At 31.4% G+C, this 23,678-nt stretch overlaps 1 protein-coding gene across 4 annotated transcripts; it reads right to left on the bottom strand.

Annotated features, from left to right (window-relative positions):
• Nucleotides 1-622: 622 nt before the first annotated feature.
• LOC149475414 (polycomb protein PHO-like) lies at nucleotides 623-22,791 on the bottom strand. Of its 4 annotated transcripts, none has more exons than XM_089713452.1 (12): nucleotides 22,511-22,791; nucleotides 19,580-19,682; nucleotides 18,630-18,729; nucleotides 16,751-16,874; nucleotides 16,149-16,210; nucleotides 14,677-14,811; nucleotides 13,862-13,948; nucleotides 13,090-13,191; nucleotides 12,342-12,443; nucleotides 11,642-11,762; nucleotides 4,253-4,372; nucleotides 623-4,062 (listed from the first exon to the last, which is right to left on the bottom strand). In XM_089713452.1, the coding sequence occupies exons 2-12, from the start codon at nucleotides 19,667-19,669 to the stop codon at nucleotides 3,933-3,935; spliced, it is 1,173 nt and encodes a 390-aa protein (XP_089569578.1). In that variant the 5' UTR covers nucleotides 19,670-19,682; nucleotides 22,511-22,791; the 3' UTR covers nucleotides 623-3,932. The 4 variants fall into 4 exon arrangements, with proteins under 4 accessions (XP_089569578.1, XP_089569579.1, XP_089569581.1 ...); XM_089713453.1 differs by having other exon boundaries at nucleotides 16,149-16,207; XM_089713455.1 differs by having other exon boundaries at nucleotides 16,751-16,859.
• Between the last annotated feature and the right edge of the window lie 887 nt (nucleotides 22,792-23,678).

The raw sequence follows: 23,678 nt of genomic DNA, 5'->3' as shown, positions 1-23,678 counted from the left end.
GCAGACTGAAATTTATGGAAATATACAAATGAAATATTTTGTATTTTTTATGTACTAGCTATGCCGTGCAGTTTCATCCGTGAACGAAGCGGTGGGCAAAACTTAGGGCAAAAGCGAGTATTTCAAGACTCGAGATGGTCATAAGCCAATATAATATTGTGTACTATGTATATTATGGTAGTTACTACATGGTCATAAGCGAAAAGCTTATTTTTATGTATTTCCAATTGTGATACATTGAACTACATCACTGCCATGTATCAACAAAATCTGTGAACAAAATTATTCATTCCATGTTTTTCAAAATACAAGTCATTAGAAAACTGGGGGTAGGTGTACCAAAACTAATTTTCATTGTAGTTTTGCTACCTTTTTTATTACTATTTCTCGAAATCCATCGTGTAAATAAGACGTGTACCTAGACCATGAATTAATTATATTAGGTACTTACCATCATTTGCATTTTATTGTACCTTTTTGTGTCAGTATTTTGTGCAAAATATAAGAGGCAGGGAGTAATCTGACAATCTATATGTTAAATATTCCATTTACTTATATATTTGGTAAGTTACGAATTCTGTTATAATTCTATTGAATGCAAAAAGGAAAATAAAACCACAAATATATATAAATATTTACACTTTATGTTTTCCGATTGTTTTCACAATCACTCGGCTAGTGTTGCAATATGTAAAAACGAAACAAAACAAAACCATAATCTTTACCAAAACAATTTTTAAACATTGCAACACTGCCAAATATAAAGATATTTACATCAGTCGATAAAAATAATATTCGTGAAAGACATGGCTTTAAAAATTAAGACTTAAAAATAATTTTTCAATACATAAGTATTCTCCTATATAATGACTATTTCAAAATTTTAGTTACCTTGTGTTGCATATTTTACATATTAAGGTTTTATTAGAAAATTGTTATTTTGTGCATAGTTCACACAGGTGCATTGATTTATTAGAAAAATCTAGGAACAGAATACTAAATTATTTGTTAATATTATTATTACCTCATTATGCACATGGTATTTAAGTTATTAAAAGTTAAAGTATTACAAATTAGGACAGAAGCATGAAAAATTAAATTTATATAAGAACTGGTAATGTTAATTTTACATAGGATTGTTTGTTATACAACTTAATTATTAATTCATAAGCTCTATCAATTTTTCTTTATACATTTTGATCTTAAAAATAAGTTGGGCATTGAAAATCAAACTTTAACGGCCTTTCTAATAAAAAGTTAAACAATGGATAAATTTCTACCATTTTCTACCATAGCTGTGTCCTGCTCTTGCTCACATGAAACGTCAATCATAAAAACGAGACAGGTTATTGCAATAACTAATCCATTGCAAAGCGAATGGGTAACATTTTATTAGTAAGACCATACGTTTATATTTTAGATTCAATTCAATCAAAATGTTAAAATCAATGCACTTGGATGAAATATGTACATTATGAAGAAAATAATTATTAATAACAGCTTAAATACATTGTGTATTATATTTATCGGAACATGAATATTCATTACTTTGTTATATATTTCTTAAAGTTAATGTACGCATACTTAATTTTGTAATTAATACAGACCTTATGCTGTTATTAATAATCCTATTTCGTAATACATTTAGAAATAAAACATAATTTTTAACGGTTTTGGGTAAGTAATTTAGTTTTAAAACTCAGACAAAATGGGTAACTTAATAATTATAGTTCAAACATTGAAATTTGGCCTCCGAATATTTTTAACTCTCCATATAAAATATATTATATAAATGGTACAAAATTGACAAGTTCATTTTTTATAACATTCCCTTCCAAAGCAGTTCCTTACTAACAAAAAAGATATTTCTGTTTACTTTAAAATAATTAAAAAGAAAACGTAGGTATTATATTTTCAAAATAATTAAATGCTTAAAACCTTGATTTTTACATATAATATCTATTTATTTAATTTTGGCCGCATATTCAATGACTGTTGATAAATTTCTGTGCTTAAAATATATTACTAATACATGTAATATTAAACAAACTTATTTTTGGCATATTTATGTATTCTACAACAATGTACAGTTTTTTAAGAGAATATGTGACAAAATTGTGATGTGACATCATTATCATAACTTATAATAAGATCTCTTTAGAAATAAAATAGTTTCTTTTAGGTTCTTTTATCTATAAAATATATTTTATAAGAGCTAGCGCGCACGAGCAACTTTGTCTCCGCAACTATTTTGTCTCCGCAATTATTTTGTCTCTCCCACCCATGTGCTAGTATGAAAGTGCGAGCACGTAGCGACGCAACTCCCCATACAAATTGATGGGAGAGACAAAATAGTTGCGGAGACAAAGTTGCTCGTGCGCGCTCGCTCTTACCAAGATATTAGCCACTGACTACATAAAATACACAACCCAAATGACATTATTTTTTAGAGAAATTTAAATTATGATTTTTGAGTGAAAATAATAACTTTAGTATAATAAATTTGGTTGTTAAAATTGTAAAAAAAAAACATACCGGCCGAATTGATAACCTCCTCCTTTTTTTGAAGTCGGTTAAAAAATGCTGTAAACCTTTAGTTAATAATGTATAGTCTGTGCTAAAACCAAGGTATTTGATAATTTTGCTATTCTGAACTAGGCCAAGATAGTGTTTCTTCAATTTTTCTATAAATTTGCTATTTTTAACAGCCAAAAAGTTTGCAAATATAATAAATATGAACCACAAAAGAAGTCAAATGATAAAATCTTGCATGATCTAAAAAACTGTGGTCTTCTATAATAAAACAAATCATACATTACTATATATAATATTATTTTCAATTTACCATTGTTACGTACAAATAACTTTTTACAAGTACATCCTGTATTCATAACTATCACATCATAATGTGTGTCAATAATGTATGTAATTATAAATTGTATTATTTTTAATTTTATTCTTTATTGACACATATTATTTGATACCACAGTTATATTGAAAATCTATTATTCAATTTGCATGTTCCTTGTATACATAATGTTTCAGGTTTTAATTTTTGGGACTCGTTAGATATAGTACAATAAAACTTGAAAAAAATAAAGGAAAATATTGAATTAAATCGTTACCTATATGACTTCAATAACTGAAATAAAACTAAGGTGTGTATGGAAATAGAATATCCAATAAGTATTTGCTTGTAAGAGTATCACATATAGAAACAAACTTTTTTAATAATTTAGACACTTCATTTCAAACTTATCCAATTAAAAATGTATATTACTTGTGTGATCATAAGGAATTTTCTAACAATTTAGTTCTTTTCCCTGTTATAGGTTGTCTAATACCAAGGTTTGAACAAAGTTACTGAACCTTGTTTACAAAAAGTTACATGCAAATTGAATAATTCCATAAAAACGCCATACAATCAATTCTGGCCCCTACGCACCCAGGTAAAAAGTTAAAATCCTGCATCACAAACTATGATAGTTATTGCAAAATGTTTTCAATTACTAATAGTTTAAAATCCACATTTCGTACACACACTACTATATCGGTCCTTCCATATTTAGTTTACACTAAGTTCTGTTACTTTACACCACTTTTGGTCGTACTTTACAGTTATTACCAACTTAACAGTCACTTTACACAAACTTTTCCATCACTTTACACTTTCCTTTTGTCATTTTCAAGTTCGCTGTAATGTTACACCACTTGCCGTTCACTTTACCGTTATTAAGTTGGTTTACCAACTTTTTTAACTCCTTACAACAACTTTACTTTCACTTTATCACTATTTTTAGTCACTTCACTTTCACTTTACACCTTTTTTAGTCACTTTACTTTCACTTTACACCTTTTTAGTCACTTTACTTTCACTTTACACTTTACACAGTCCGTGTGTCACTACACACATACACACACAAGGCCGAGGCTCATTCATGAGTGTAGAAAATGAGTTGCGGGTTAGAATCGTCCGGGGACATTTCTAATTGGACATATTGTGGGGTTGTTCGCGCTGACTCGTAATTCGCACCACCATTTCGTGATAGCGAGTTTCTTGATCTGAAAAAGAAATGGTTTTATAAGTAATAGAAAGGATTATTTTCTCCTACTTCAATATTAAATATAAAAATACACTATAAGATTTATGTTGTTAGCTGTTACTAATTCATACAAAAATTAACACAAAAAAAATTAATGAAAAAAAAATATTGTTCTCTCATTTATTTAAATAAATAATACTATAACTTACTTCGCCTTCGCATGTGTTAGTATGTGCGATTTCAAATTGGTGCTTTGCGCAAATTTCTTGTTGCAACCGTCGAACGGACAAACGTACGGCCGGTCGCCTGTATGTATGCGTACGTGAGTTCTGAAAGGGATATATAGCTTATTATATAATAGGAAATCAATATGTATAGACTATAGAGTAAAAAAAAACATGTTTACGCTCGAAATGGTCAAAATTTGTTGATCATTTCGTAAAATGAAAAAACCGCGCGTTTAGTTGCCCATATCGAGAAACGATTTCTTATCATTGATATGCTCAAACTACATCATGATGTGGCCAATAGACATTCAACCATTTCATGAAATGCGACCATTTCGTGAAATGATTGATGAAATTCATTTCATGAAGCGAGCAAATCTAGATATGGCCACAACATATACATTTTGATATACATAGGTAATAAACATCTTAGTAACCTCGATTGAGTTTAATTTAAGGTTGATGTTCCGACCGTCCCTCCATACATTTTTGATTACCTCTAAACACTTAACACAGACACTATTTCTTTAAAACTAATCATTTTATCACTTCTCTATAATGAAATGTGTGCGCGTTCGACCTTTTTAATCAATAATTTACAATATTTACTTAGAAAAACAACAGTAAAATACCGGAAAAATTTGACACTTCTACAGTAGTGTGCGTGACTTTTGCCAAGCGAAACACGACATAAAGCACGACATCTAGCGCATAGACTATATACTTATTACAGATCTAGCGCGTCAATGTCTAAACGAAAGGCGATGTTTAGACATTGACGCGCTAGATGTCGTGCATTCGCGTTCGTTATCTTATGCATAATGAGCATAATTCTAATAAATCAAAGTTATGTGTAAAAATTGAGTAATTTCATTTCCAAACGTTCAAAGAAAATAACAATAAAATAAAACTAATGACCTTAGAAACTATGTTTTTTTTTATTTATTACTCATTATTGTTCGTCCGTCGTAGGTCTGTAAACTGTTTGTACACTGAAGGTAAATGGTACTGTAGGTACTTTAGTTCGGCGTCGTCGCTCGTCGGCTTGATATAAAATTACATTCTTGATTTCATTGACACGCGCTATGATTTGCGCGCGGAATTTCTTGTGTTGTGAATTTATTTTTGTATGCTATGCATTTTAATTGAATCAAATTGCAATATTTCTCTAGTATGCATTTGAGACTATATTGTAATAATTGATCGTGGGTAGGTATAGTAATTAATTATTCTAATAACGCAATTATATTTTCGGTGGGATTCAAAACAAAAAATTGGCCCGTGATTTTTATGAAATTTCACCACATTGCAAATTATATATTATACAATTACAATTACAATTATTATAAATCGGTAAACTATCAAAGTAATTACAAACTTGCAAAATATGCTTTTCCGAATTTTCAGACAGACACACAATTTTATTAGTTTGTTTTAGCAAAGTAGGTACCTATACCTATACGCTTACGTCGCGCGTCGCGTCGTCGAAAACGGTGCGCCCAGAAACAAACATACCTAATTCAGTTACAATCCTTTTTTTGTTCCGTAATTTATTGTATTTATTCTAATACGATTTTTTTTATTCGTCGGCCAGTTCTACTAGGTATAAAAAGATAAAATTGAAATATAATTATTGTAGCGACAGCCATATTATGTTACTATGTTTTCGTAAATATGTTTTTCACCTTCCTGGTTATTTTCACATAATCTTATCTTATATATAAAAATGAATCGCAAAATGTGTTGGTAAGCGCATAACTCGAGAACGGCTGAACCTATTTCGATAATTCTTTTTTTATTATATTCCTTGAAGTACGAGGATGGTTTTTATGTAGAGAAAACGTAAATATTATGTACCACGGGCGAAGCCGGGGCGGACCGCTAGTATATATATATAAATGAATCGCAAAATGTGCAGTGTTGGTAAGCGCATAACTCGAGAACGGCTGAACCGATTTCGATAATTCTTTTTTTATTATATTCCTTGAAGTACGAGGATGGTTCTTATGTAGAGAAAACGTAAACATGTACCACGGGCGAAGCCGGGGCGGACCGCTAGTCTTATATATAAAAATGAATCGCAAAATGTGTTGGTAAGCGCATAACTCGAGAACGGCTGAACCGATTTCGATAATTCTTTTTTTATTATATTCCTTGAAGTACGAGGATGGTTCTTATGTAGAGAAAACGTAAACATGTACCACGGGCGAAGCCGGGGCGGACCGCTAGTCTAATATAAAAATGAATCGCAAAATGTGTTGGTAAGCGCATAACTCGAGAACGGCTGAACCGATTTCGATAATTCTTTTTTTATTATATCCCTTGAAGTACGAGGATGGTTCTTATAGCTAGAGAGCTAGTTAGTTTAGTTTTAGTGCAGTGGCAGTGTAAATGTTGTTGTTGAGGTTATGTAAATTTAACACTTTAGTTAACTACCAAGATATAAAGAAATGAGGATAGGACACAATAACTATTGGTTGAGGTATTTATAAACTCATAATATACTTTTAAAAAAATCACGTTTTAATAAATTTCTAGAATTAAATTAGAACAGCTGATTCAAAATAGCCTAAAAAATCTTAATAATAATAATTACGCTTCACAGCAAGAAGAAATGTACCATATGTACCCGCACAAAGTCGATATTGTGTTGCCTACCGTTCGACTCAATGGCTAGGGTTGTAACTACCTTTAATAATTATTACCAAACTAATAAACCGAGTGATGCGAAATAACCATAATTCTTTTAGAGTTTGATAAAATGATCAGGCAGGTATTTTCTTTAATCCTCTGAATTCTCGGTTACTAAATTGTATCGTTGAAATTATTCTTAATCGCGTAAATTTAATAAATAATCATATGGAAAACACTTTTCATTTGTTTTTTTACTTTCACGCCCAACTACTATACAATAATTACGTTGTTTCGGTATTTTGACGAGAAAACGCAGGAAACATCCGTTGTATCATTTTAGATAGATTGTATATTTTGTATCTGTAGAATTGAAATCAAAGCTATGTATAAGTTGTCTCCATTCTTTTCTTATCGGATTGTTGATCCCAATGCGAATGCGTCACTTAAATTTTATAAAAGACAATTAAGAACATCAAAAATAAAGTGATACGTAAATATTTCACAGTGCAATATATTATGTAATTAATAATAATTATATATTTATGAAAAAATAATTACATCAGATTTAATAATAGCAATTGTTTTGAATGTACATAATATGAATAAATGATTACATCATAATAGTAATAATCACAATTGTTTTATTTCCCATTTGTTGCAACCCTAGCATATTTTCATGTAGCAGCAGAAGTACCTACACTGGCGGCGCGGCGGCATCGTGCGACATCAAAGGCATTGCCTTACTAGGTAAGTTTATAATGACTCATTTCTTTTATTATATAATTTACGTTTTACTTTTACAGAATCCGATTCAATGGATTATGAAGACGAGTCACACAACGCCATACGATAGTGATGATGAATGAACATTTCAATAAATGCATGCGTGTTTTTTTATGTTGTTTTGTAATTGTTAATTGTTTCTTAAATAAAGAAATAAACTAAATATTTAAATGATGATTTGTTATTTGCAACACAACTTTATATTTGAGATTCTTTACAAATGTATATTTAGTTTTGTATCATCAAATTTATAAATTTTATTCCATAGTTTTCAAAATTAAATGTAAATGACCATAAAAACATTAATAAAGTAAATCATTGATGTAAGGTCAGGGAACGTAATACATATATACATCTGACCATGTAGAAGCTAAGTCTTGTTGACTGCTGAAGTCTGTAAAGTTTTGTTGTCTGCTGAAGTCTGTACGCAATGAAAATGTCTGCCGTTTCGAAAATAAGTTTTTAAGACCCTAATAAATAAAATATATGAATGGCAGATCTGGTCAAATACTTTCAAAATTGTATTTTTTTCAGCACTTTCATAAGTGTCTGCCAGAATGTTATCCGCGTGATAATGGTCTGCCATTGTTATTTTCCGATAGTAATAATAATCTATTTTCAAATATCAAAATGGCAGACGTGGTCAAATGGTTTCAAAGTTCGCCAAAAATTTCCACCTGTCTTACCTAAGCGCGCGCCCCGTCCACCACTCTGGGCTTAGTGACTCCTCATCTCATGTATAGTAGGTATAGGGGAATCAACACACAAAAATCCAGGTCTGGTCAAATACATACAGGTAGCTTTGCGCTAGCTCTCTAGCTATTACTTCTTATGGAGAGAAAACGTAAACATGTACCACGGGCGAAGCCGGGGCGGACCGCTAGTAAATAATAAAATAATAAATAGTGTATTAGATTTGTTATTGTATCTTGTATACCTACGAATAATTATTCTTACGTCTTGTTGGGAAATGTTCAAATACCTACCTATTGAAATAATTTACTGTTACAAATCATTAGTGTTATTAGTTTTGAGTGAATAGGCATGGATCAGAAATTCAGAATATAATATGCTACTAACTACTCAAATACATACATGTTTACACAACAAACACCACTGACCTCTTATAAGTTATAGAGGTCAGTGACCGTCAGTGACAAACACTATGGATACCTACGCTCGCGAATGCAAATTCGGTGATTTACTAATTATTGATACCTAGTCATTGAATTCGTTTTGAAATAGCCTGTACTTTGTAATTTTTAGTGTTATAGACATTTATAAAATGTGGTGCTCATTTTTTTTTGTAATAAATTATCCTGCTACGCTATTGTATTTTCGTTGTTTTATTTCAAGTGAACACCCATACAATTTTGTCACGAGCCGCCTCTGGCCTCTGGGTGAAATCAACCAGTCAAATGATTTTTGTTCTAATTGTATTTTGGTAGTAGTTTGTTTAGAATTTACATTACCATTGTTTAATTTTTATTTTGTATTTGCAGTAAAATAAAAAGATGAAAAACTTCATTAGGTATATTGTACGACACCTCACTCTGAATCGCGCTAGCGAAATTTTTTCGTTACAGAGCACATATACAACTTTCGGACAATCTTCATTGAGGCCGGCCGGCAAATCGAGTATGTCGAAAAATTTCACTTATTCGATGGAGGTATTCTACCTTCCTTCCTCCACAGTTGTGGGACCCCGACGTGCATTGAACACGCAGCTTTCTGATACTAGTAGCTAAAATCAAAACCACAGATATGTCTGTGATCAAAACCATAATAATATTTTTACCTATTATTTTACTAAAAGTCGAGTGCATCGAAATCGTAAATATGTTTTTCACCTTCCTGGTTTTTTTTCCATAGTAAATAGTGTTTTTGATTTGTTGTTGTATGAATAATTATTCTTACTTGTTGGTTATGAAATGTATATTGAAATAATTTACTTTTACAAATCATTAGTGATATTAGTTTTGAGTGAAAATGCTTGGATCAGCATAATATCATATTTGCTACTTCAAATACATGTTTTGATAAAAAAAAAACAATAGTGTAATGTAGGTAATAAAATAAAACTGCGTTTTATTGTAGGTAATCAATTTTGACATTATTTATTTCCCAAAATTACAATAAAATAGTTTACGCCAACAAATATAACTTTTATTTTTATAACAATCCTACTTCCTACTAATGCGAAAGTTTGTGAGGATGTGTATGTGTGTGTTTCACGCAAATACTACTGAACCGATTACAATGAAATTTAGCACACATATAGAACGTAACTTGGACACATTGAATAGGTTTTATCCCGGAAACCCCACGGGAACGGGAACTATACGGGTTTTTTTTTGAAAATGCGGGCGGAAAGCTAATCGTTCATAATAATATAAACCGTAGCAGGTGGCGTTTTGAAGTTTTGTCTACCCATACAGAAAAATGAAAACCACAGGAGATTGCCCAAGTGACTATGGCACTTGGTATCGCAATCAAACTTATTGTGTCAAGATGAAATATAGCTCAATTTAAAGCTTGATGTTAGTACTTTTAGATATGATTAAAGTTTTTATGTAAATAAGCCGCAGTTCGCGACAATAAAAATAAAACAATAGTTTTATTCAACACTTCAAAAAACTACTTAATCGAGTTTAAACTAACGATGAACGTTAAGTTTTACATTTATTACATAGGTAATATTTTAATTTACAAGACAAATGTGAAAAGTAAATCGTAATTTAAACATTATTTCAAAATAACATCGAACAATGCGTCGAACACATTCATTTGACCCCGTCCGATTAGGGCCCTTCTGGCCTCCTCCACTCAAGCGACAGCTCAAGCCGAGGTTCGTGGTCCCCGTGGCGGGGGGACGCCCTTGTGCATGTCGCTACCAGGGTGAACCTTCAGTTCACCCCCGCGTCCGCGTTAAAATGTAGAAGCCCTTCTGGCTAACATTGAGAGACACCACACAAAAAAGAAAAAAAAAAAACATTCATTTGACATTTCAAATAGAAACTATGACATATGACGTTTGCAAGAGAGATAGATATAGGTATGTGTCAAAACAAAACTTTTACTTTTATTTCTATTTATTCGGTATAATTACAACTTAATAGTGATAAATATGATCATTATAAATACAAATAGGAATTAACAATATCACGAACACGTGACACAACTAGTATTTTACCGATTCCATACGTAGTCATACATGTTTCAAAAGAAAAACTTTTACTTTTACTATTATTTCAATTTATCCGGTTTAATTAAGACTTAATATTGATACATATGATCATTATAAATACAAATAGGAATTAACAATATAACGAATACGTGGCACAACTAAAATTTTACCGATACCACCCGTGGTCATTCTCCTTTGTGGGTCATTTGTAACAGGATGGCGGTTCTACAGCGAAAAAAGAAAAATGATGGTCAGAACGCTGATACCGGATACCTTAAGATACTGTAATATAAAATATTACTAGATTAGATAAAATATTATAGGTAGTATCTTCACCGTGTGTGACGCGCTTTACATTCACGCCATCTAGAGTTAAATCTTTATCATTTTTGTATACGTCTGTGTGTGTAAACGACCCTGTATGCAATGACAGATGTTAAAACGCATAATTTTACCGAATTGGGTGGATTTTAAGGCAATGATATAACATATTTCAATAAAATATAATATTCAGTAACCGCCATGACTATTCCTAGGTTTGATGACTATTCCAATTACGCAAAAACTCAAATAAACTAGAAATGTAGAATTCAGCGCCATCTAGCGGGATATTGGCTGGGAACAGATCGTAGCAATCACCTTAAAATATAACGTAAATCTCTGTAGTAGAATCCAATTTTTTATCTTTTAATAAAAAATGGAAATAATTTTGATACAAAAATCTCTCACACACAATCTAATTACTAATATAATTAAAAAGAACATACCTTAAATTAAAATCTAACGAAAACCTCTTGCCGCAGCCTTCAAAAGTGCACTGAAAAGGTTTCTCGCCCGTGTGTACTAGTTGATGCCGTTTTAACTTTGAACTTTCTACAAACGCTTTGCCTGAAAATTGAATAAAACCATGAAATACTTAGATATTAAAAATCTAGATAGATAATACGAAAAAATCATGATTCATTTCATCATTGCAAGCACTTTTCACTGATATATATAACTTTAACATGATTACTTGCTAAAAGTGCAAACTATTTTTAAACTGTTAATAAGTTAATATTATATACGAAGTAAGAAAGAAAGTTATGTTATTGTAAGTAAGAAAGTCATGTTATCCACAACTCATAATTAAAGAACGGATATTAATGACTTGTTAAAATGTTATCGCTCCTCCTAACACTTCAACATGCATTATCAATTCTTCAACAACAATTTGGATTTAACTTGCATTAGCATAATAATTATATTATAAACCAGCTGTGCCCCGCGGTTTTACCCGCAGTGCTCCGCTCGTTGGTCTTAGCGTGATGAGATAAAGCCTATAAGCTTCCTCGATAAATGGGCAATCTAACACCGATAGAATATTTCAAATAGGACCAGTAGTTCCCGAGATTAGCGCGTTCAAACAAACAAACTCTTCAGCTTTATAATATTAGTATAGATATTTAATATAAAATATAAACATACCACACTCCGCACACACATGCACTCTCGGGCCATGTGTGTGTAAATGTTTCCTCATTGCCGAGTTGTCTCTGAACATTTTTGCACACCCCTTGTGCGGACAGGCTGCAAATAAAAAATACATCTTAATATATATAAATCTCGTGTCACAATGTTTGTCCTCAATGGACTCCTAAACCACTTAACCGATTATAATAAAATTCGCACACCATGTGCAGTTCGATCCAACTTGAGAGATAGGATAGTTTAAACATGTAGGTACCACGGGCTAAGCCGGGGCGGACCGCTAGTTAATAATAAATATTATTCGAAATACATTTTCAACAAATATTAGCACTCCTTCATTCATAAGATTACTGGGTATATAGATTTAAGTAATTTGTTTGAACTTTTAAAACATGTATTTCTTTTAAACTTTCATATTGCAAGGTTCAAAGTAAAAAAAAAAATAACAATAATAATTCAATGAATACAGGTATAGACGTACCTTGAACAAAAACTTTTTATCATAAACACAAAACGAAAGAAAATTAATTCTTTTCTTTTTTTCAAATTAATTGTACAAGAATTTCCTCTATACTTTGACAATTCAAGAGCGCATTTAAACCAACAATATCTAATGTTTTATTTACTAGTTTCGAGTTTAAAGAGGACTTTTTTCTTTCATTTTAATTATTTACTGTTGTATATGTTCTTACAACACTAGAAACTATAAAATCATTATTTCCCATTGAAATAGGATATTTCTCACCTATAGTCCGATCGGAAGATTCCGGCGATGGTTTCTTCAATCTAATCTTGTGTCCCGGCCTCGCGAATTCCGCCAGTTGCTTTGGGTCCGATAGATCTAAGCCTGAAATAAATAACTTTCTTATAAATACATTTTTGTATGACGTGATCATCATAATATTATCATAGGTAAATTTTGAATCTCAACAATCATATTGCTTCATTTACGGGGTGTTAGGGGGTCAGCGAAAATTTAGCTATTCGGGCCTGAGGTAAGGGGTGAGGAGGTCCGCGTTTAGTATGGAATCAACGTGCTCGAAACTAAAAATCGTAAGCGCCATTCACATTTTCATCAAAAAGTGAATGAAAATATCTAGTTTTTTCTAAAATCTAAAACAGTCACGAAATCGAGAAGGTAAATACCTATGTATTTGTGATTTTATACAAATTATTATCGTAAAATACGGTTGTAATGAGCATTTATATGATATTTTAGAGGTAACTTCAGGATTTTTTTTTATCCAGCAAAATTTTTCCAATCGTGTTTTGGAAACAGTAATCCCATCACACATACGTTCTGTAATACATATAAAAAACTTCAATATTTCCAGTTATAGCTCATAGAAAAAAGTCCATTTTTCCGTTTTCACCTACTAAGGGCCCTTAAGAAGTTAAGAACATTTTGTTTGAAGCGATACTATAGGTTACTTACAAACATATTATTCCACACATTATTGGTAGAAAAGCACCCTTACATTTAAGTTGTAAGTTATCAGAACAGATACCCTACTTACCTGGCATTGTGTCATTGCCGAGTACCGTCTTTTTGCCTGTCATATATTCCGTATAATCGGGGTCCAGTTCAGGGTTCGATCCGTCATCTGAAAATAAGGCATTAAAATAATTAATTATTTCTTGAATACTATAAATTCCAAACCACGGTTGATTTTGGAAATTATGGAGTTTTTATACAGCACATAAGCGTAATTATATTCTATCGTACATATTAAAAATTATGAAAATGTATACTTCGATTATTATTTATAACAACCAGATACACAAAAGCGACAAGAACGTCATCGGTTTAGTAAATTCGACTTTAATTCATCTGTAACTATGTTTCTTGACTAGAATGTTAACAAACACATTTGAGCGCAATTTTGAGTTCGTTCTTATAAAGGAATACATATTGTATTTACTTGTTGAAATGATTGACAGTATAATATTGCTTTTGAAGTGAAAACTTCTTTAGCGGCGTTGGGTATAAAATCTTAAACTCGCGTCAGGACACGTGGCCTGATCGAAAAAGCGTAAGACGGATTTTAATTTTTTTTTAGCTCTTATATTCCATGCGTAAGACGGATACTATTCCAAAATATCAAACATGCTGAACGTTATTAATCAAGTTTTCACTTCTGCCGGCACCTCAGGAGTGCAACCCGTCTTTTTTCTAATTGAATTTGATATTTTGGTTTTATGGTATTCAAATGCTTTATAAATATAATCGTTTTAAAGTAAAGAAAAAAATATATATTTTTCTAAAAAGTACCAAGCTTGACCCAAAATTAAATAAAACAGATAGCCATTCGTATCTATCTATCTTTCTTACCATCATCCTCCCCGGTAGCCCACATAGTGACAGAAAACTCGCCTTCCATAGTCTTTATTTGCACCTGTTTTTGTTCCCATCGTCTCGCCGTACCGCGATTCGTGTTGTTTTCCATCAAACCCATTGATACTTCGCCTGTAAATTAAATAAAAAGGTTAAAAAATAAGAAAAAAATATATTCATCACTACATAGTATAAAACAAAGTCACTTTCTCTGCCCCTATGTCCCTTTATATGCTTAAATCTTTAAAACTACGCAACGGATTTTGATGCGGTTTTTGAAGTGAAAACTTCTTTAGCGGCGTTGGGTATAAAATCTTAAACTCGCGTGGACACGTAGCCTGATCGAAAAACGTAACACGGATTTTGTTTTTAGCCCTTATATTCCATGCGTAAGAATGATATGATAGGACGGACGGACGGATAACAGTATATATTTAATAATATTTTGCATGTACACAAAAGCTCTGACTTACACACAAGAGTAGGAGATAGACACGATTATGGCACAAGGAACAGGAATAGAATTGAAATGCCATTTTTCCGATTAGCTAAAGTTAAAAATTCATTTATGGGTCAAGGTATACGCTTATACAATAGAATTCCTCACAATATTAAAGAGTTTAGTAGTTCTAAATTTAAAACTTACATAAAAAATGTACTAGTTCAGAGAGCGTACTACAGTATTCAGGAATATATGGACGATAAAGACCCATGGAGGGTTGTCGCGTAAAAACCACAGGACAGTTCTTTGGCATATTATGTAGTTAGATATAAGTTACATATTTTGTAAATTTATTGACATTATTTTAAAAGAGCAACTATGGAGTTTCTTGCCGATTCTTCTCCATAGGTACTGCTTCCCGAATCGGTGGTAAATGTTAAAAATACTATGTAATGACGATTCGAAAGTGCTACTAAATAGTAGTCTAATTGAATAAATGAATGTTTGAGTTTGAGTTTTGAGTTTGATACCATTCCAAAATATCAAACATGCTCAACGTTAATAATCAAGTTTTCACATTTGCCGGCACTCCCCCAGTGCAACCCGTCTTTTTTTTTAATAGATAGTGATACAAGAGCAAGGTTTTAGTATATAATAGATTTTAGACAAAGCGGGCGAAGCCGCGGGCGGAAAGCTAGTACACATATATTTTTGTAAATTTTATTGTTCACCGATTGAAATTACATTTTATGTTTTTAATTTTAATATTTATATAGTAAATGAAATAAATTATACTAGATTTCCGCCCGCGGCTTCGCCCGCGTTTTCAAAGGAAAACCCGCATAGTTCCCGTTCCCGTGGGATTTCCGGGATAAAACCTATCCTATGTGTTAATCCAAGTTACCCTCAATATGTGTGCTAAATTTCATTGTAATCGGTTCAGTAGTTTTTACGTGAAAGAGTAACAAACATCCATACATCCATACAAACTTTCGCCTTTATAATAGTATTAAGATTATAAACTTACCAATCGGCATCAAATGTTGAATATTGCTATTTGTATTAACTCGAGGCCTGCCGCGACCTCTGCTGTGAAAAAAACATTTCAATTAAAAAAATACATTTGAATAATGGTCTCACAGAATCTCAAAAAAATTTATGTTTACAAAAAAAAATAGCATTTACATTAAAACCTAACACACAATCTTATATATTATAAAATTCTCGTGTCACAATGTTAGTCTGCATACTCCTCCGAAACGGGTGGACCGATTCTCATGAAATTTTCTGTGCATATCGGGTAAGTCTGAGAATCGGCCAACATCTATTTTTCATATGTACCACGGGCGAAGCCGGGGCGGACCGCTAGTATATGTATATAAATCTCGTGTCAAAATGTTTGTCCTCAATGGACTCCTAAACCACTTAACCGATTATAATAAAATTCGCACACCATGTGCAGTTCGATCCAACTTGAGAGATAGGATAGTTTAAACATGTAGGTACCACGGGCGAAGCCGGGGCGGACCGCTAGTAATAACATAAATCTCACCTACAATTTTTTTTACAAGTTTAAAAAAAATCCAGCATTTACATAGAAACCTAACACCATAAATTAAAAAATCTCACCTATTACTAGTAGACGCAGGCGTATAAACAGAATCGTAGCTAACTTCGCTAGTATTATGCAATACCTCCTCCCCGGGCATGCCTGGTAGTATAACCTCCTCGCTGCCCACTGAAATTTTATAGTCTGTCAGCGATGCCGACAAATGTATGAGTTTTGATGGATGATAATGAGTTATGTGTATGTAAAAGACAAGTACATATACAGAAAAATGAACTATAGATTACACTTATTTTAGTAGATATTACTATTATGATGGTATGTTAATTAAGAACATATAAACAGAAACTTTATAGACTGTCAGCGTTGCGGACATATGTATGGATGAGTTTTGATGGATGATAATGAGTTATATGTATGTAAAAGACATTTATATAGAAAAAATTAATATTACTGAAGATTTTACTAGTTATAATGGTATGTTAAGAACATATTAACATAAATTTTATAGGCTGTCAGCGATGCCGACAAATGTATGAGTTTTGATGGATGATAATGAGTTATGTGTATGTAAAAGACATTTATAGAGAAAAATTAACATTACTGAAGATTTTACTAGTTATAATTGTATGTTAGGAACATAATATTAACAGAAATTTTATCGACTGTCAGCGATGCCCACAAATGTATGAGTTTTGATGGATGATAACATGACATATTTATGATTTAAACATATTTCTACAGAAAAATTAACTAAAGATTACACTTAATTTGGATGATTTTACTAGTTATGATGGTATCTTAGGAATATATTAATGGATAGAAATTTTATAGTCTGTCAGTGTTGCTGACAAATGTATGGACGAGTTTTATGCATGATTATGATGTGTATCAACATTGGCAACAACTGCATGAATGATAAAATGATAAGAAAAATCACTACATAGTATTAAACAAAGTCGCTTTCTCTGTCCCTATGTCCCTTTGTATGCTTAAATCTTTAAAACTACGCAACGGATTTTGATGCGGTTTTTTTTTTAATAGATAGAGTGATTCAAGAGGAAGGTTTTAGTATAAAATTTATTATGTTTTAGACAAAGCGGGCGAAGCCGCGGGCGGTAAGCTAGTAGATAACATAATATGAAGTTACAAAGTAAATGTATGATAATTAAATCTTATAAATATCCTACAACTCCTCTTGCATCCAACTAATGTTACAAATATGAAATCTATGTTAATATATTATTGTATCTCTACAGGCGCTAACAAAATGTACACGGTGTCCCACTATTGGTATACTAAGCGCGAATGGACTTGTAGTTTTGCATACACTGATCACGTAAGGGTCAGCTCACACCGAGACGCGACGCGGCGCGACGCTGCGCGCACTTTTTTCATAGAGCGACTCAGAATATACTTTATTCACTACACGAAAAGATACACATTACATTGTGAGAATTCAGATTACGTTGCACCACGCAGCGCTGCGCCTCGAGGTGCCTCGCGGCGTAGCAATGTGTATCTTTTCGTGAATCTCAGAATATACTTTATTCACTAATAAAGTATATTCTGAGTCGCTCTATGAAAAATGTGCGCGCAGCGTCGCGCCGCGTCGCGTCTCGGTGTGAGCTGACCCTAATAAATACATAAACAACAAAATTACGTCAAAAATTTTTTCCTGAAAATCCATGTTTTCTTCTCTAGCTTCGCGTAGCCGGCAGCTCACGTGGTGATGTCAAAGTTGGGCGGGTTGCTTGTTATGGGTGTACACATAGAGTTTTAAGAATTCATCTATGTATTTGAAAAAAAAAAAAATGTGTCTGGAATTTTATAAGTATTTTTTACGTACTTAGCGTATGCAAAACTATAACCTCCTTTGAGCTTATTATACCAACAGTGGGACACCCTGTATAAGCTGATGAAAATAAACATTATACTAACCCTCTTCCAAATGCTGCATTCCAATAACCTGTTCCTCTACCTCTTCATATTGATCATCTGTTATGTATTCCTCATATTGTCCGGTTTCTATTTCTTCATACTGAAAGAATAAAATACATATTTAATCATTAAGTGTATTTTTTTAACGTGATAACGTTTTTAAAATCGTTTTAGTCGGGTGACATGTTCAGAAACTTGTGTCACACCAAAACCTCACGAGCGCGATCGCAGTTATAACGAGAGAGAGACGGACCGATCTCCCGTCTCATCTCGAGCGCTGCCACCAATAAGACGTTATCACGTAAACATCTCGATCGTAAACCTACTTTACAAACAACAAATTTTTTTGATATATAAATACTTCATCATTTAATTTGAAATATTCAGCAAATAACAAAGATAAATCTGATGTTAAGAACATAAAATATTAATTATAAAACCAGGCCACAATTTGAATAAAAAAATATGTAAATAACTGCTAAGAACATAAAGCTAAAGGCAAATTAAATGGCAAACGTTAATCTAACACTGGCCTAGTAATAATTGAAAACTTTGAAACTTGTTATTAATTATCTATACTAATAATATAAAGCTGAAGAGTTTGTTTGAACATGCTAATCTCAGGAACTACTGGTCCAATTTGAAAAATTCTTTCGGTGTTAGATAGCCCATTTATCGAGGAAGGCTATAGGCTATTTATCATCACGCTATGACCAACAGGAGCGGAACAATGCGGGTGAAACCGCGGAGCACAGCTAGTTAATTATTGTTATCCAAGGCAATCTATTAACCAACATTCTGTTAATTATCTATATAAGTATTTATTTAAAAATTATATATGTATGTTTATCAGCCAATGTATATATATGTATGAAAATTGTCCTGAAATATTTATTTATTTATTTATTCTAAAAGCTTCCAGAAGGTTCTCACTTCATGTTTCAACTCACCTTAACGCCAACCTGATCATCATTATCTATCTCCACCATTGAACCGTGCGTGTTTATTTCAACCTCGCACATTATCTCTTGGTTCATCATCTTGGCTGGCTATCTGCAATGAAAATATATCTTAGTGTGTTCGAAAATATTCTATACAATGTTCTAATACTGAACAACACTGAATATGAGTTTTCGTTTACACTAAAACATCACGAAAGAATACTCTTGCTTTAACTCTAGTTTTATGTTCGTTTGATATAAATTATAAATGCACCGTAAGTCTTCAAAAAAAAATAATAATTAGGTTCCAAATCAGAAAAGTATGTAATATACAACAATAGGATCTTAGATTGAAATTACCAAGATATTAAGAGAAAAGTGAAGGGTTAATTTTCTGTTTGTCAACAAAACTGTAAGATTCTGTAAAGGTAAAAAAATGGTTAATTACCAAATAGGAATGAAAACATTGCTTGAATTGTGTGTTGATGATAGTATGTATCATACAAATTGTTTGTTTTTATTGTACATTTAAATAAATATCAAGGTCGGAAAATTATTTTCGTTTACGACTAAGTACACTCAATTTTTATTAATTATGATAATTTGGAATTAAAAAAAAACATGAAATATAGTACAATTCTATAAAATATGCTAAAATAAGATAAGCGTGTGTTATTATTATATATGGTAAGTGTAAGAATTTTAATTACATCTGTCCATTTATAAAGGGTCAAAATCGAGTCTTGTGGAGTCTGTTTTTCTTTTTATAATAAATTTATTTGTCCATTTATGAGTTACAATTACACACATACTAACATACAGGCGAGCTAATAAAAATGTGTTAAAAATGATATCTGTTATTAAATTGCTTGAATAACATAAACAGGTTTCGAATGTAGCTATAATAAATGTTATCTTAAGGAAATAAATTATATACTGAACTGTTTAAAATAATACAGTTACGATGTCTAAGTATGTATTTTAGGAAAATTTTCGGACATATTATATAAGAAATTGAAAAGATTATATATGAATAAAGGTAAAATATGTTGAATCATTAAAAAAGCCACTTCTACAATAAATTTCACTTTCTTTTACATTACACTATTTGCAAAATTAACACCGAAAATAATTTAACAATGAGTAGTCATATTTTTTGTACTGTAGTGTAGTCCGTGCCTACTCATATGGCCAACAAACTAAGTTCATACATATGTATGCCAATCTTTACAACATGGAAGTCGCAAACTGAAATTATCAGATAACTTTATCTATTACTTGAATATGCAATTAAATTGAAATCATTTTTTTCCAGTATTTTAACTTGTAAAATTCTCATTATATAGCAACATATTATCATTTTTTTTTAACAGTTAATTTATTTGCATACATTTTCAACTTTTAAAGATCCTTGTTGAAGATTTAATATTCCAAATTCATAAAATATTACAACTTGGGATAAAGTAAAATTAATAACTTTGCTTGATGTAAGTATATTATGAAACTATGTTGTATTTTCTATTTAGGAAATAAATTTAAGGAATAACTTACACAATAATATTAAATTATACATTGTAAAATCATGAAGGATAAACTGTAACTTGATAATTATTTTATTTTATTAAATACAAAGTACCTAACTCAACATTACATTTTTTTTAAATACAGAAATGAAGTTTTTTTTTATATTAATTCTAGTTAGTGATTTGTAATGGACATCGACAACACTTAGAAATGTTATTTTAATTACCTCATACATAATTAATTATTGTTACATTTTTAAAAGTTTTTTTCCTGTTTCTATACTTACTTACAATTGATTTTTTGTATTTCACTATTGTGAATAATTGATATTTTGTTGATTTATTAATGTACAAATGTTTATTTATCGGACACGGGACAAGTAAAGTATGAAAAAGTACGGCAAGGTTTTGAACTTTCGTAAATATTTTTCAAATTACCTTATAATTAATACATCAGGAAATTTGTTCTTATGTATTATTATTGTTGTCAACTGCTATAAGCATTCCTTATTGCACGCCTCATAAGCGAAGCGTTGAGGTGGGTACTACTGTCGCTTCGCGCAAAACATCTGATTTTTCAAACTTAAAATGTCTTTATGTATCATACATTGCACTTGTAAGATAATACATACACACACATATTAAGAAAAAACACTATTTTTAACGTTCATGATATTTTTGATGTCATTTTTGTTATTTAAACTAGTTAAAAAACAGTTTAAAAAAGTTCTGTCTTGGACGTCCGTGTGTCTGTATGTGCGGATCCTTTTTCTTGTTAACACGATAGCGACCGAAATACTTTACTAATCGAGTCTTTTTTTTTCTCTTACGCTTGAGTATGCTCAGGAATAGAACCCTTTCATTTTTCAGGGTCTGATTCTATGTGGTTTAATTGTTATTAAATAAACAAAAATAATAATTAATAAATAATTATTTAAAAAAAATTATGAGGCGTGCACTTTTGGATTTTCCAAACTATTTTTATTTATAGAGCTTAGCATAAACAGTTTGTTTTTGTAGATAACAACTATGGGCGTAACGCACTTTACGATTTTAACTTGTAGATATCGCATTACAAATTCACATTCATGCGTAATTTATTGATGCCGTATATTCATTGATTATTTCTACATAATTATAAGCACCTAATATTGTATAAAACACAACATTAATTGGTAAAAACAGCAATTGTTCTGGGCAGGTGTGCCTCCGCTCGCGACCGGCCGGGTCAATGAATGGTTTTCCTGATTAATTATATAAAACGACCACGCCAATACTTCGTGAGACATAGCTCCCGTTCTATGACCTTCATTTTGTCACCTCTACATCCCATCTCAACACGTAATTACATAGAAAATAAGAAACACTTGTTATGATATGTCAAAAAGTAAGATTGTTTTCGGTAGAAGTAGTTTACCTTTATTTAGCATATAACAAAAGCTGAACGGCCCCCTGGACACCAATATGGACTGCTGCGTAGGCACGGAATTTTTTCGGATAATTTTCACTGCAATCTACGTTATACACTTCAGTGAAAAAAAGTTCAATATTTAGCCCTTAAAAATATTTGAAATTTACGCGAAAATGTTTATAAAATATGTCCGACTAAACATGGCGTCCAAAGATGTCCGACCAAATTCAATATGGCGAAACAAAATGGACGCCCGCTCGTACCGCTGCCAATGAGAAGAAAAGCAGCCACAATCATGGGGAATCAAAGAAAAAATAATTAATTGACAGTGTTGCCATAAAATATTCAAATTCTTGGGAGGATTTTTTTTTCAAGAATACTTTCGTCAATAGAATTATTTTGGTTTAAAGCTTTCTTACTGAAACACGTTAGGTAAGCAAAAGTGAAAATAAATTGATGAAAATTACAAGAGTTTTCATAAAATTTATACTTAACTTGTCAACATGACATAAGATATAATAAAATTGCCTAAAGTAAAATTATTATTTTCTTCATAAAACATAATGCACACTGTACCTCGTCTTATTTTATAAAATATTAATTATAATAAAAACAGCATGTAATCATCGCAGATATATTTTGTGTAATGATTGTACAGATTATATTGTCAATTTTATTTAAATTACTTGTTAAATCGTAGTTTTTCTTCTTTTTGTTAATATCTAGATCCATATTTAGAATTTATAATAATTGTCAGAAATATCATGTGCACATGCCCTACAAAGATGACATTTCGTCTTCCTCTTCCTGCCAGTGGGTCGACACTTAGAACATCGTTTTGGTTAGGATTCCATTATCAAGCAATTTTAAACTTCATTCAATTGACATAGAGTTCAAATTATTTTGTACTTTTCCAAGACCTAAGGGCGAGTCTGGCATGCCAACATTTAGAAAAAATAAAAATATTTCTAATGTTGGCCTCTCCGATGTAATCATATATTATAAGATTTAATATTTTAGTTTTAATTATTTATTATTATTTCTTCTTTTTTTTTAAACCTTATTTTTGTACATTTTAATTTTAAGCTAGTACATTTATGAATTATTTCTTTCTTTCTTCGATTTCTTGTCAATGGTTAAGACTTAAGCATAGACAACGTCTTGATGTTGATTC

This window comes from Colias philodice, chromosome 30 (genome assembly GCF_061535455.1).
Source record: "Colias philodice isolate Cphi_HAF_F1 chromosome 30, ilColPhil1 Martin Lab GWU primary, whole genome shotgun sequence".
In the NCBI taxonomy this organism is placed as follows: Eukaryota; Metazoa; Arthropoda; class Insecta; order Lepidoptera; family Pieridae; genus Colias; species Colias philodice.
The sequence above is the reverse complement of the archived record's forward strand: the minus strand, read 5'-3'. Positions and strand labels throughout refer to the sequence as shown.